General features: G+C 50.8%; 1 protein-coding gene across 4 annotated transcripts in view; it reads left to right on the forward strand.

The window, feature by feature from the left end:
* The first annotated feature begins 272 nt into the window (after window positions 1-272).
* CELSR3 (cadherin EGF LAG seven-pass G-type receptor 3) overlaps window positions 273-13,869 on the forward strand; it is a 44,431-nt gene continuing 30,834 nt past the window's right edge. For all 4 annotated transcript variants that reach the window (XM_031959672.1, XM_031959678.1, XM_031959683.1 and 1 more), the window contains exons 1-5: window positions 273-3,971; window positions 7,986-8,645; window positions 11,005-11,230; window positions 12,159-12,274; window positions 12,629-12,717. In XM_031959672.1, coding sequence (XP_031815532.1) covers window positions 314-3,971; window positions 7,986-8,645; window positions 11,005-11,230; window positions 12,159-12,274; window positions 12,629-12,717 — 4,749 coding nt within the window. In that variant the 5' untranslated portion in view covers window positions 273-313. The remainder of the gene's footprint in view (window positions 3,972-7,985; window positions 8,646-11,004; window positions 11,231-12,158; window positions 12,275-12,628; window positions 12,718-13,869) is intronic.

Genomic DNA, 13,869 nt, shown 5'->3' on the forward strand with positions numbered 1-13,869 from the left:
GGAGCGGACCATTGGGGCTACCGGGAGCCATGTTGGAGCTGCGGGAGGCGGCGGCGGCGGCGGCGGCGGCGGCGGGGATGCTGTGGCGGGGGCAACGGGGGCCAGGGCAGTGGGCTCGGGCTGCACCGGCGGCGGAGTAGATGGTGCCCGAGGGGCGGCGGGGGCGGGGGCGTGGAGCGACAGGGTGGGGGTCAGGGGACTGGGGTGGGGGCCCGGGCGGCGGCGGCGGCGGCGGGGGCCGGGGCGGTGGGGTGGGCCCGGAGCTGGGGAGAGGGACGGGGGCAGCGGAGGCCAGGCCGGCGGGCTGGGGGCCATGGCGGAGCGGCCGCCTTACAGGGGGCTCCAGAACCGGCCGCGGCTACTGCTGCTGCTCCTGTTCCTCCTCCTCTCTTTGTTCCCTCTCAGCCTGGAGGAGCCGGGGGGCAGCCGCGACGAAGGCCGCGGCCTCGGGGCCCGAGGAGAAGCGGCCAAGGGATCCGGGGAACAGGGCGTCCATGGAACCTTAGCTCTTTGTCCCGAGATTCGTGGAGCCCCAGAGGCTGTTGGCGATGGCGGTGTCGCCTCCCCCCGGAACCCTACGACCCCGGAGGGACAGCGGCCTGGGAAGGGAGTGAGGACTGGTTCGGGCACTAGAAGCGGTGGCTATGTCCTCTCAGGGCTCCCCCGGAGTGCCCGGGAGGTCTTGGGTCTGCGCCACATCGAACAGGGTCCTCAGCCCAGGGAAGGGTCCCCGGGGACAGGCTCCAGGGAGGAGCGGCCAGCAGGACCAGGATCCGGCCCTTTGCTCTGTTGGGCTCAGGAGGGCATATCCTGCGGGAAGCCGGGTGCAGGGCGCTGTCTGGCGTCTGGGGGTCAGTCCCTGGGGCCCTCGGCCTCAGGGCGGGCAGGCCCGCCCCTTGTTGGTAGTCTCTCCGCGGCTCTTCCCTCCAGGCTCCGCTTCCCCAGCGCCTCTCAGGCTTCAGAGCCTGGCCAGACGGTGCATACAGGCGGCCGGGCGCGGCTGGGGAGCGGCCAGGCCGTGAGCTGCGGCCACGGAGCCTCCCGGCTGCGGCGAGCTGGCGAGCCGGCTTCAGCACCCCGAGCGGCGGGGACAGCTCCCGGGATCGCTGCCCGGCGCAGGCGCCTCCGCCAGCGCGGCCGGCTCTGCTGCGCGCCCCCCAGCGTTTCCCGTGCCCGAGCCCGACGGGCGGCGAACCGCCACCCTCACTTCCCGCAGTACAATTACCAGGCCCTGGTGGCGGAGAACCAAGCCCCCGGCACGTCGGTGCTGAGCGTGGCGGCCCAGGACCCGGACGCTGGGGAGGCGGGCAGGCTGAGCTACTCCATGGCGGCGCTCATGAACAGCCGCTCCCTGGACCTGTTCCGCATCGATGCGGCCAGCGGCCTCATTAGCACCGCGGAGCCTCTGGACCGCGAGAGCATGGACCTGCACTACTTCCGAGTGACGGCTCTGGACCACGGCTCTCCGCGCCTGTCTGCCACGACCATGGTCGCTGTCACGGTGGCGGACCGCAACGATCACGCCCCCGTTTTCGAGCAGGCGGAATACCGGGAGACAATTCGGGAGAACGTGGAGGAGGGGTACCCCATCCTGCAGCTGCGGGCCACCGACGGCGATGCGGCCGCCAACGCCAATATCCGGTACCGGTTTGTGGACCCCCCTGCGGCGCAGGCCGTCTTTGAGATTGACCCTCGCTCCGGCCTCATCACCACCAGCGGGAGGGTGGACCGGGAGCAGAAGGAAAACTATGAGCTGGCCGTGGAGGCCAGCGACCAGGGCGGGGAGCCGGGCCCGCGCTCGGCCACCGTGCGCGTGCACATCACCGTCCTAGATGAGAATGACAATGCCCCCCAGTTTAGCGAGAAACGATACCTGGCCCAAGTAAGGGAGGACGTGCGCCCACATACGGAGGTGCTGCGGGTTACGGCCACAGACCTCGACAAGGACACGAACGCCCTGGTCCATTACAATATCATCAGTGGCAATAGCCGAGGCCACTTTGCCATCGACAGTCTCACCGGGGAGATCCAGGTAGTAGCCCCGCTAGACTTTGAAGTAGAGAGAGAGTACGCCTTGAGAATCCGAGCTCAGGACTCTGGGAGGCCGCCTTTGTCCAACAACACCGGCCTAGCCAGCATTCAGGTGGTGGACATCAACGATCATGCTCCTATCTTTGTCAGCACCCCCTTCCAGGTGTCTGTACTAGAAAATGCCCCTCTGGGCCACTCAGTTATTCACATTCAAGCCGTGGATGCTGACCATGGGGAGAATGCCCGGCTGGAATACAAGCTGACTGGCACGGCCCTGGACACACCCTTTGTAGTCAACAGTGCCACAGGCTGGATTACAGTAAGTGGGCCCCTGGACCGGGAATCTGTAGAGCATTACTTTTTTGGGGTGGAGGCCCTGGACCACGGTTCACCCCCACTTTCTGCCTCAGCTAGTGTTACTATTACTGTCATGGATGTGAATGACAATCGACCAGAGTTCACCCAGAAGGAGTATCACCTCCGGCTGAATGAGGATGCAGCTGTGGGTACCAGTGTCCTTAGTGTGACTGCCGTAGATCGGGATATCAACAGTGCTATCAGCTACCAGATCACCGGGGGCAATACCCGGAACCGTTTTGCTATCAGCACACAGGGAGGTATGGGACTGGTCACGTTAGCCTTGCCATTAGACTATAAGCAGGAGAGGTACTACAAGCTGATAGTGACCGCTTCAGATCGTACCCTCCATGACAACTGCTATGTGCATATCAACATCACGGATGCCAATACTCACCGGCCAGTCTTCCAGAGTGCCCACTATTCAGTCAGCGTGAATGAGGACAGGCCTGTGGGCAGCACAGTTGTGGTCATCAGTGCCACAGATGATGACGTGGGTGAAAATGCTCGAATCACCTACCTCTTGGAGGACAACCTTCCCCAGTTTCGAATTGACGTGGACTCTGGAGCCATTACACTGCAAGCTGAGCTAGACTATGAGGACCAGGTGACTTATACACTTGCCATAACAGCCAAGGACAATGGTATCCCCCAGAAGGCTGATACCACTTATGTAGAGATCATGGTCAATGATGTGAATGACAATGCCCCCCAATTTGTGGCCTCTTACTACCCTGGGGTCATTTCTGAAGATGCTCCTCCTTTCACCAGTGTGTTGCAGATCTCAGCCACTGACCGGGATGCCCATGCCAATGGCCGGGTCCAGTACACCTTCCAGAATGGTGAGGATGGTGATGGTGACTTCACTATTGAGCCTACCTCAGGTATTGTCCGAACAGTACGGCGGCTAGATCGGGAGAGTGTTCCTGTGTACGAACTGACTGCCTATGCCGTGGACCGGGGTGTTCCCCCTCTTAGAACCCCTGTTAACATTCAAGTGACCGTCCAGGATGTTAATGACAATGCCCCAGTTTTCCCAGCCGAAGAGTTTGAGGTCAGGGTGAAGGAGAACAGCATAGTAGGTTCAGTAGTGGCCCAGATTACTGCGATTGACCCTGATGAGGGTCCTAATGCCCAGATCATGTACCAGATTGTAGAGGGTAACATCCCAGAACTCTTCCAGATGGACATCTTCTCCGGGGAGCTGACAACTCTCATTGACCTGGATTATGAGATGCGACCTGAGTATGTGATTGTGGTGCAAGCAACTTCAGCTCCCCTGGTCAGCAGGGCCACCGTCCATATCCGTCTCATTGACCAGAATGATAATAGTCCTGTCCTCAAGAACTTCCAAATTCTTTTTAATAACTATGTATCCAACCGGTCCAATACTTTTCCATCTGGTATCATTGGGCGGATTCCAGCCTATGACCCTGATGTCTCCGACCGCCTTTTTTACACCTTTGAGCGAGGCAATGAACTAGAGCTGCTTGTAGTAAACCAGACAAGTGGGGAACTTCGACTCAGCCGGAAGTTGGATAATAATCGTCCACTGGTGGCTTCCATGCTTGTGACAGTCACAGGTAAAAGGCCCAGTTATGCTCTTGGGGAGGGAAATGGCAAACAGTCTTTGCAGAATGGGCTCTGGAGAAGGAAGGCGGGGTTAGAATGGACTTAGCCTCAGCCTTTTCTTCTCTTTTAGGGCACTGACTCAGAAAGCCATTGGTATAGCAGGGTTTGCCATCCAGACAGTCTAGATCAGTGGTCATTAGAATTATAGAATTATAAGAATTATAGTATTATACCATTTGGAGCTGAAAAAGACATTCTGAGATTATCTAAGAGAACTTGGAATCAGGAGATCTGGGTTCAAACACTGATTCTGGCTCTTATTATCGATAAGATCCACAATCTGTTTGTAATAGTTGCTCCTTGATTAAGTTAAATGGTGTAGGAATGGGAAATTTGTAACAAGGAATAGTAGAAAAATCCGCAATACCTTGCTTGTTTTAATCTAGTTACAGCCTCTCTGCCATCAACTCCCACATGGTTTGGGAGTTAGGCCTCTCTTGAAAGGAGCTGTTTCCTGGTTTAATGTAGTAGAAGTCGGGGTGGGGGAGAGAGGGAAAGACTGGGCTTGGAATCACAAGACTTCTACCTGAATTCTGGGTCTTTCCCTTCTCCACTAGCAGTGTAAAGGTGAGTACAGAGTTATAGACACTTGCTTTCTCTAAGCTATAATATCATCATTTTTAAAATGAGGGAGTCAGGTTAGATGAAAGTCCTTTTCTTTTTTTTTTTTTTCTTTATTTTTTTTATTTAATAGCCTTTTATTTACAGGATATATACATGGGTAACTTTACAGCATTAACAATTGCCAAACCTCTTGTTCCAATTTTTCACCTCTTACCCCCCCCCCCCCTAGATGGCAGGATGACCAGTAGATGTTAAATATATTAAAATATAACTTAGATACAAATAAGTATACCTGACCAAAACGTTATTTTGCTGTAGAAAAGAATCAGACTCTGAAATATTGTACAATTAGCTTGTGAAGGAAATCAAAAATGCAGGTGTGCATAGATATAGGGATTGGGAATTCAATGTAATGGTTTTTAGTCATCTCCCAGAGTTCTTTTTCTGGGCATAGCTAGTTCAGTTCATTACTGCTCCATTAGAAATGATTTGATTGATCTCGTTGCTGAGGATGGCCTGATCCATCAGAACAGGTCATCATATAGTATTGTTGTTGAAGTATATAATGATCTCCTGGTCCTGCTCATTTCACTCAGCATCAGTTCATGTAAGTCTCTCCAGGCCTTTCTGAAATTATCCTGTTGGTCATTTCTTACAGAACAGTAATATTCCATAATTTTCATATACCACAATTTATTCAACCATTCTCCAACTGATGGACATCCATTCAGTTTCCAGTTTTTAGCCACTACAAAAAGGGCTGCCACAAACATTCGTGGACATACAGGTCCCTTTTCCTTCTTTATAATCTCTTTGGGATATAATCCCAGTAGTAACACTGCTGGATCAAAGGGTATGCACAGTTTGATAACTTTTTGAGCATAGTTCCAAACTACTCTCCAAAATGGTTGGATTCGTTCACAACTCCACCAACAATGCATCAATGTCCCAGTTTTCCCGCATCCCCTCCAACAATCATCATTAATTTTTCCTGTCATCTTAGCCAATCTGACAGGTGTGTAGTGGTATCTTAGAGTTGTCTTAATTTGCATTTCTCTGATTAATAATGACTTGGAGCATCTTTTCATATGACTAGAAATAGTTTCAATTTCTTCAGATGAAAGTCCTTTTCATGAGTCCAGGGTCTCAAAGTGGCTGGAAAAGAATTGGCAGGACCTCTCTGCAGGAGGCTAAGATCCATTTTCCAGGTCATACTGGGAAAAGAAATCCCCAGATATCTCTCTCTATGCCTAGCATAATGTATTGTGTATAGTAGACATTTGATAACCCACCTAGGTGAATAAATTAGACATCAACCATTTAGTAAGTGCAAATGTACATAAAACACCATGCTGGTATTTGGGGAGGGGGGGAACATGAAACTTATAGGAGGTGAAAGATGGGATATATCAAATCACTCCTCAGATTCTCTTGAGGTCCCAAAGCAGAGAAGATTACTGTTGGCCTCAGGTGACACATATAAAATGTTTGGAGATTCCATAACTGTCTCCTCCCCTAAGCTCTTACTTCTCTGCCATTGGCTTTTCTCTGACATCCTCCCTTCCATGTATGAAAAACCCAGTGAGTCTCCTCCCCTCATTTTGGGAAGGGTTGTGGGGTGGGGAAAAAGCAGTATGGCTTAGTCCACTAAGCCTTAGTGGATAGAAAACATAGGCTTTGACTATGAGTCCTGGCCCTGAGACTTCCTAGCTCTGTGACTTTGGGCAAATTCTTTTCCTTTTCCTGGTTTCCATTTTCTAATCTTTTCACTGAGGGGCCAACATGATTTTCAACTTTAATGGACTGTGTTGCTCCCAGTGTTAAGACTTGCTTCCAATCATTTCTAGACATTTATTGTGTAATCACACGTCAGTCACTAACCTCTCTGGGCTTTTTTTCTTCTTGGTAAAAGAGGGATAATACCTTCAGTACCTTCCACTTTGGATTGTGAGGCTCAAATAAGATGTGCATAAAACATTTGCAAACCTTAAAGGACTGTATAAATTATTGTTTACTTATTGCTGATTCTTTTACAGCAAAGATACTGGAGTACTTTGCCATTTCCTTCGCTGGTATGTCCTTATTTTATAGATGAGGAACTGAGGCTAATGGAAGTGACTTGGCCAGGGTCACACAGCTACTAAATGCCTGAGAACAAATTTGAATTCAGGACTTCTGACTCCAGGCCCAGGGCTCTATCCACTGTACTACTTAGCTGCCCCATTGTATAGATATTATTTGTAATAGGGATAGGGACTGGATTTGTCATTTCACAGATAGGAGGAACTCACTAATAATCAAACTCCCCCTACGATGCAGATTGGGATCTTCCCTAGATATAGCCTTAAGTGACCAGAGCAGTGAGGAATCTAACAACTCAGTTTCTGAAGTGAGACTCAAGTTGTCTTGGATCTAAGCTCAGCTATCTATCCACCATGGTCAGGTTGTTGAACAATAACTGTCCGTTATCATCATTAAACAGGGAGGTTGGACTATATGATTTCTAAGATTTCTGGTATTCTCAACCCCGGTGCTTGGCTCCTAGAGGCTGGGGCCTTGAAGCCACAGAGCATTCGTTCTGTCTAGAAGCCAGCAAGGAACTTTATTTATTTATTTATTTTTACATGACCAAACCGTTATTTTGCTGTACAAAAAGAATCAGACTCTGAAATATTGTACAATTAGCTTGTGAAGGAAGTAAAAAATGCAGGTGGGCATAAATATAGGGATTGGGAATTCTATGTAGTGGTTTTTAGTCATCTCCCAGAGTTCTTTCTCTGGGCGTAGCTGGTTCAGTTCATTACTGCTCCACTGGAAATGATTTGGTTGATCTCCTTGCTGAGGATGGCCAGGTCCGTCAGAATTGGTCATCATGTAGTCTTGTTGTTGAAGTATATAATGATCAAGGAACTTTATTTTAACGGAGCCCTAAAAGCCTCGGGTTTGTGGGAGGGGAAGGCAGTGGTTCCGGTCTGTTCTCTGGCCCCTGATCCCTGGGAATATTCATGAGGCTCTAGTTCTGGGACCTGGCACATCCTCAGGGAGCAGGATCTGGCCCTGGAGCAGTATCTGTGACCCTCTGCGGCTCCCTGGGGGAGGGGGTGGCGCCTTGCGGAGGCATCTCCCGCCTCAGTGGGGGACGTGGGAGTGATGGAGCTTTTGAGGCAGAGTGCGCAGTTCTCCTAGGTCAAACGTTGGCCTCGGTGGTTCTTTGGACGTCTCTCCTACGTTAGCGGAGGACAAAGCTCGCCGCCCCCGCTTCTGCCCTCGGTTCTGACGGGAGCTCCCAGAAGGTTGAGGTGGTTCCCACGGAGCTCAGGGTTTCCCCGGGGCGTCCCCCGCGCCCCTTCGGGCCCGGGCCGGGGCTCCGGCTGACCCCGCCTCGGGCCCTGTCTCCGCAGATGGTCTCCACAGCGTGACCGCGCAGTGCGTGTTGCGGGTCACCATCATCACGGAAGATATGCTGGCCAACAGCCTGACGGTGCGCTTGGAGAACATGTGGCAGGAGCGCTTCCTGTCCCCGCTCCTGGCCAGCTTCCTGGAGGGGGTGGCCAGCGTGCTGGCCACGCCCAAGGAGGACGTGTTCATCTTTAACATCCAAAACGACACGGACGTGGGCGGCTCGGTGCTCAACGTGAGTTTCTCGGCGCTGGCGCCGGGAGGGGGCGCTCCCGGGGCAGGCGGGGGCGGGGGCCCCTTCTTCAGCTCGGAGGAGCTGCAGGAGCAGCTGTACGTGCGCCGGGCTGCCCTGGCGGCCGCCTCGCTCCTCGACGTGCTGCCCTTCGACGACAACGTGTGCCTGCGGGAGCCCTGCGAGAACTACATGAAGTGCATCTCCGTGCTGCGCTTCGACTCCTCCGCGCCCTTCCTGGCCTCCGCCTCCACCCTCTTTCGGCCCATCCACCCCATCGCCGGCCTGCGCTGCCGCTGCCCCGCGGGCTTCACGGGCGACTACTGCGAGACCGAGATCAACTTGTGCTACTCCAACCCGTGCCGCCACGGGGGCGCCTGCGCGCGGCGCGAGGGCGGCTACACGTGCATCTGCCGCCCGCACTTCACAGGTGAGCGGGCGGAGCGCGGCGGAGGTAGCGCAGTGGGAGGAGCCGGGCCTGCCAAAGGCCGGACTAAGGGGCGGAGCTTGGGGGCACGTGGGCGCGGGGGCTCGAGCCGGGGGCCCGCGAGGGGCGGAGCGGGGTGCGGCCTTCGTGGCTTGATTGGCTTCCCTGCCCTGGCCTGAGGCTGGCTGTGAGGAGCGGAGGCGGGACCGGGGGCACGTGCGAGGGCACGCCTTCTTCTGCCCATCAGTTTCCCGGAGTGGGGGGCTGGTGTGCGGGCCCGCAGAGGGGCCTCTCCCCGGGGCGGTGGGACTGGGCTGCCCGAGCCCGAGCAGGTGTAGTCCCCGAGGCAGTTTTAGAGCCGCGGGGAGGCCTCGTGGAGTGCTGGCCTGCAGGACGGGCCGAGTGCAAATTTGGTCCCGGTCACTTATGGGTGGTGTGACCCCGGGCCGGCCCTCAGACTCCCAGCTTCTTGAGGTGCAGATGCGAATACTAATGGTACCAGCTCGCCTAGGGCGGCCGTGAGGGTCCGATGAGATAACCGCCGTAAAGATCTTTGTAAAAATTAAACTCCGCAAGCTGTTATGCCGTAGTACAAATAAGGAAACTGAGGCCCGCCGAAGATAAATGGCCTGCCCAAGGTCGTGCAGCCACGGAGGGCCTCCGGGTTCCAAGGCCGGGCTCTTTACATTGCTCCCCTAAGTCCTGGGGCGCTTGTTTCGGTTGTTGGGGCCTGGCCTCCACTTTTTAACTTCTTCCCTCTCTCAACTCTTCTGCAAAAGAAGACGGCTGCAGGGGGCGAGTAGGTGTCAGGGCCCTGGAGAGGAGGACTCACGGCCTGAAATGGGCAAGTCACTTACCCCCAATTGCCCCAGGCAAAAAAAGGACTATGGATTCCCTGCTTCTTTCAAACCCTCAAATCTAGGACAGCCTTGCCCATACATACAATCAACATCCAGTTTCCTGAGCCCCGTGCAAAACGCGCAAAACGGCAATGATAGGATGCTAGCCTTGGAGTCAGACCGGGGAATTTGAAAGTTTCCTCAAACACAAGCTCAGTGTCTCTGAGCAAGTTATTTAAACATTCTGTGCAGGCCTCAGTTTGCTCATCAGTAAAATGAGAGGCTTGGATGTGTCCCTTTCAGCTCTGAGTCTGTGATTCTCTGACAACCCTCTCTGTGGGTTTTTCTTTTTTCTTTTTTTTTTTTTTATATACAGTATTTTATTTTATTTTATTTTTTTAAATAACTTTTTATTGGCAGAACCTATGCCAGGGTAGTTTTTTACAACATTATCCCTTGCAGTCACTTCTGTTCCGATTTTTCCCCTCCCTCCCTCCGCCCTCTCCCCAAAGATGGTAAGCAGTCCTATACATGTTAAATAGATTGCAGTGGATCTTGGATATAATATATGTGTGCAGAACCGAACAGTTCTCTTGTTGCTCAGGGAGAATAGGATTTAGAAGGTATAAATAACCTGGGAAGAAGAACAAAAATGCAAGCAGTTTACATTCATTTCCTAGTGTTCTTTCTTTGGGTGTAGCTGCTTCTGTCCATCCTTGATCAATTGAAACTCAGTTGGATCTTGTCTTCGTTGAAGAAATTCTGTGGGTTTTTCTTGGGGCTTTTCTTTCACTAATTCCTCTAGTTAGCACCAGTCAACCCTGCCCAGGAGTTTCTTTTCATGGTTCTCCCATTCTCTCGGTTTCTTCTCAGTTTAACAGACATTTATTAGAAATTAATTTTAGTCACAGGGGATTTAAGATAAGTCCATGTTCAAGGAGTGTGTGGTCTTGATGAATACAACTTGTGTTTTATGTTTGAATCCGGCACAAAGCTTTGAATGTTCCTATAATCTCCATTTGTGATCTTACAGACCTGAAAAGGTCTTCAGAGGGCTTCAAGTACAATTTCTTCATTACACAGATGGAGAAACAGCTCCAGGGAAATTAAGTGACTTATTCAGGATCATGCAGTTAGTATGGGTCAAAGAGAAGGTTGGGACTTTCCACTACAGCTCTGCTATTGACCTGCTTGGGTTGTTTTGACCAAACCAAGAGGCATTTTACTGAGTCCTATGAAGCCTGAGGTGCATGTTTAATACTGTTGGTCAAAGATATCAAGATGCTTTTTTGATACTATTAGTCAAAGGTATCAATCACATGACTCACTAGGAGTGCTGCCAGAATCAGATTACAATGTAATTGGGAAGTATCGAACAAAACAAAGATACAATAAAAATAGATAATGTTAATGTATGTTTTTCTAAGTCAATACTTGATCTGTACAGATCTTTATGTACAACTTAGTGACCTTCGTTTCTATTTGAATTTGACATCTAGATAATTAATATTGTTGGCCCCTAGGTGAGAACTGTGAACTGGATAGCCGAGCTGGCCGATGTGTGCCTGGTGTGTGCCGCAATGGTGGGACTTGCACCAATACACCTTCTGGTGGCTTCCGTTGCCAATGCCCAGGGGGCGGGGGCTTCGAGGGGCCCTACTGTGAGGTAGCTGTCCGATCCTTCCCTCCTAACTCCTTCCTCATGTTCCGGGGCCTGCGCCAACGATTTCACCTCACTCTCTCCCTCTCGTAAGTGTCCTCCCCTTGTACCCGTCACCTCTAACAGGGTGCCCCCTTTCCTCTGCTAGAGGCACTGGAGCCTGTCTTCATGCCTACCAGGTAGCATTCCTACTGATTAACCTCTCCTCAGCTTTAAAATAACCTTGACTTCATACTGGTAGGAGCTCCTTGGGTACCAAGGAAGAGGGATAAAAGGTGATGGTGAAGGTAGGGGATAGATTATAGTGGTAAAGGAGAGATTAGCCATCATCAATGCTTGCCAGTACTATACGCTGCCAACCCCAGATTCTGTACTGCCAAACAGTCCTCAGCTAGTTCCCCCAAACATCACTTTCAAACCTTTCCCCCCAAAATATCACTATTTTCATTCTATCATCCTCACAATTCATCACCTTTTTGAACTGTCACTCCTAAACTCAGCCCCCAGCCTATTATTTCCCAAGCTTGTCACTTCCAAAATCACTTCTCCCAAGCAGCTCCCAAATGTCAGTGCTTCTACCCCCAACTAACACTGTCTTGAAATAATTTTTACCTTGTCAACCTTGTGTCACTGTCCCCAACCCATTACCTCCCCAACCTATCACCCCCGAATGTTGCTGACTTTAAATATCTCATCTAACTTGTCACTCTCTCAAACCTGTCATTCTCAAACGGCCTCTGCCCACTTATCAGCCTCTCTTTTGTTGTCATAATCTATCTCCCTTTAATCTCTTTTCCTTAGTGGCCCAGAGAAGATTATGGAATCAAGGGTGTTTTGGAGCTGAGGGAATTGATCAGTAAGGGTGCCCCCTGGTGGGCACGAGGATGGGCAATGGCCCAATGTTGGGGGCAGGGGAAAAGGGGTGAATTTTGGGAATCCTTTTGGATAGTGTTGGGTATATGAATTTGGAATCCCCTAGGAGTCCCCTGATTGCTGTGCTTTTCCTTCTACCCCCAGGTTTGCCACAGTTCGGTCCCATGGGCTCCTCTTCTATAATGGCCGCCTCAATGAGAAACATGATTTTCTTGCCCTGGAAATTGTTGCAGGACAAGTGAGGCTCACCTACTCCACAGGTGTGTGCATATCCATGTGTGTATCCCTGCATGTGTGTTTGTGTATCCTCACAGTCATGGAATATTGGAATTGGGCAGAACCTTGGAACCCAAACTGTCAGAGCTGAGAAGGTCCAAGGCTCTCATTTTACAGATGGACAAACTGAGACCCAGAGAGGGCAAAGGTCTTGGCCAAAGACATGCAGTTAATAATTCTAGGGGAGGGTTTGGGGGTGGGGCTGGCACCTCTTCCTAAAGGAGGTGGTGCTGGTAGGGGTTAGTATATAGTATTGAGCATCTATGTCTGTGGGACATGTATATAAGCAGTGGGTATTCTTTAATCCCATATCTGACACCATCTTTCACTCATTATAGGGGAGTCAAGCACGGTAGTGAGCCCCATAGTGCCCAGTGGTGTGAGTGATGGACAATGGCACACAGTGCAGTTGAAATACTACAACAAGGTGAATATTTTTTGTTGCCTTCCAGATTCTCCCTAAATCCCCTCATTCCTTTTGGGTCAGTCCTAGCTCAATCCCTTAATTCCTCAGACAATTCACAATCCCTCCAGACCTGACCTTCCCTTTTCTCCACCCCTGTCCTGGTGGGAGGATGAGCCCAAAGGACATTGGGGAATATTAATAATGATTGTAGTGAGGGTGCCCAGGTATTTTCCTGGGTTCTTATTGTCCCTACTGATAAGGACTTTGCCTTTGATGTATCCCTAGCAATGTACGAAATTATCCTGGCACAGTTGTTTCCTTGATATGGTGTGAATTCCTTGCTTTGTCCTGAGTTGCTTCATTAACACCACATTCAGGGTGATTGATTCATATACTTAGACTACACCTTTGGACTTGGTCTTTGAAGGAGAGAACAGAGACACAGGGCAGAGAGAGTAAGAACTTGAGCTGGAAGGTCAGATTAAGAGAAGCCAGTAAGATGTGTGTAAGCGTAGTTCCCTGGGGGAAACCTGATCTAGCTTGTCTCTGGAGAATCATGTTCTCTAGGAAACCAGGACATCCTAAGGAGGGCAAGAAAGGAGGCATTGACTTAGTGGCAAGGAATCACTGGATCGAGCCTCTTGGACTTAGTGGTGGAGATTCTGGACCAAGTAGAGCTGGAGCTGTAGGACAGCAAGGGAAACAATTAAAATGGAGTTTTCACAAGTTCAAGGAAGAGAACTCAAGTCTCCCTGAGCTCTCTCCTCATTTTGGGGGTCCTCAACTTCAAGGATAATATGATAAGCCAGGAGGACTATATCGCTCACTTGAGGAACTAAGGCTTGTTAGATAATTTGCTTGGCTCTAGACCAGTGGTGTCAAATTCAAATAGAAATTGAAGCCACTATTAACATTATCTATATTCTGTTGCATTTTTATTTATTTTGTTAAATATTTTCCCATTACATTTTAATATGATATGGGTCATGGTGGATGGAACTTTTCCAGTCCTATGGACATATAGTAAGCAATGCTTTTAGTTGATAGCACTTACTTACTCATCCTTATAATTCTATAAACATTTATAGTCCAGTCTGCCCTGCATAGTCCACAGAACTAAGATAGGGCAAGGTCCATGTTTACTCCTTTATATTTCAGCTCTACATTCTCTTA

This window comes from Sarcophilus harrisii, chromosome 1 (genome assembly GCF_902635505.1).
Source record: "Sarcophilus harrisii chromosome 1, mSarHar1.11, whole genome shotgun sequence".
Taxonomy (NCBI): domain Eukaryota; kingdom Metazoa; phylum Chordata; class Mammalia; order Dasyuromorphia; family Dasyuridae; genus Sarcophilus; species Sarcophilus harrisii.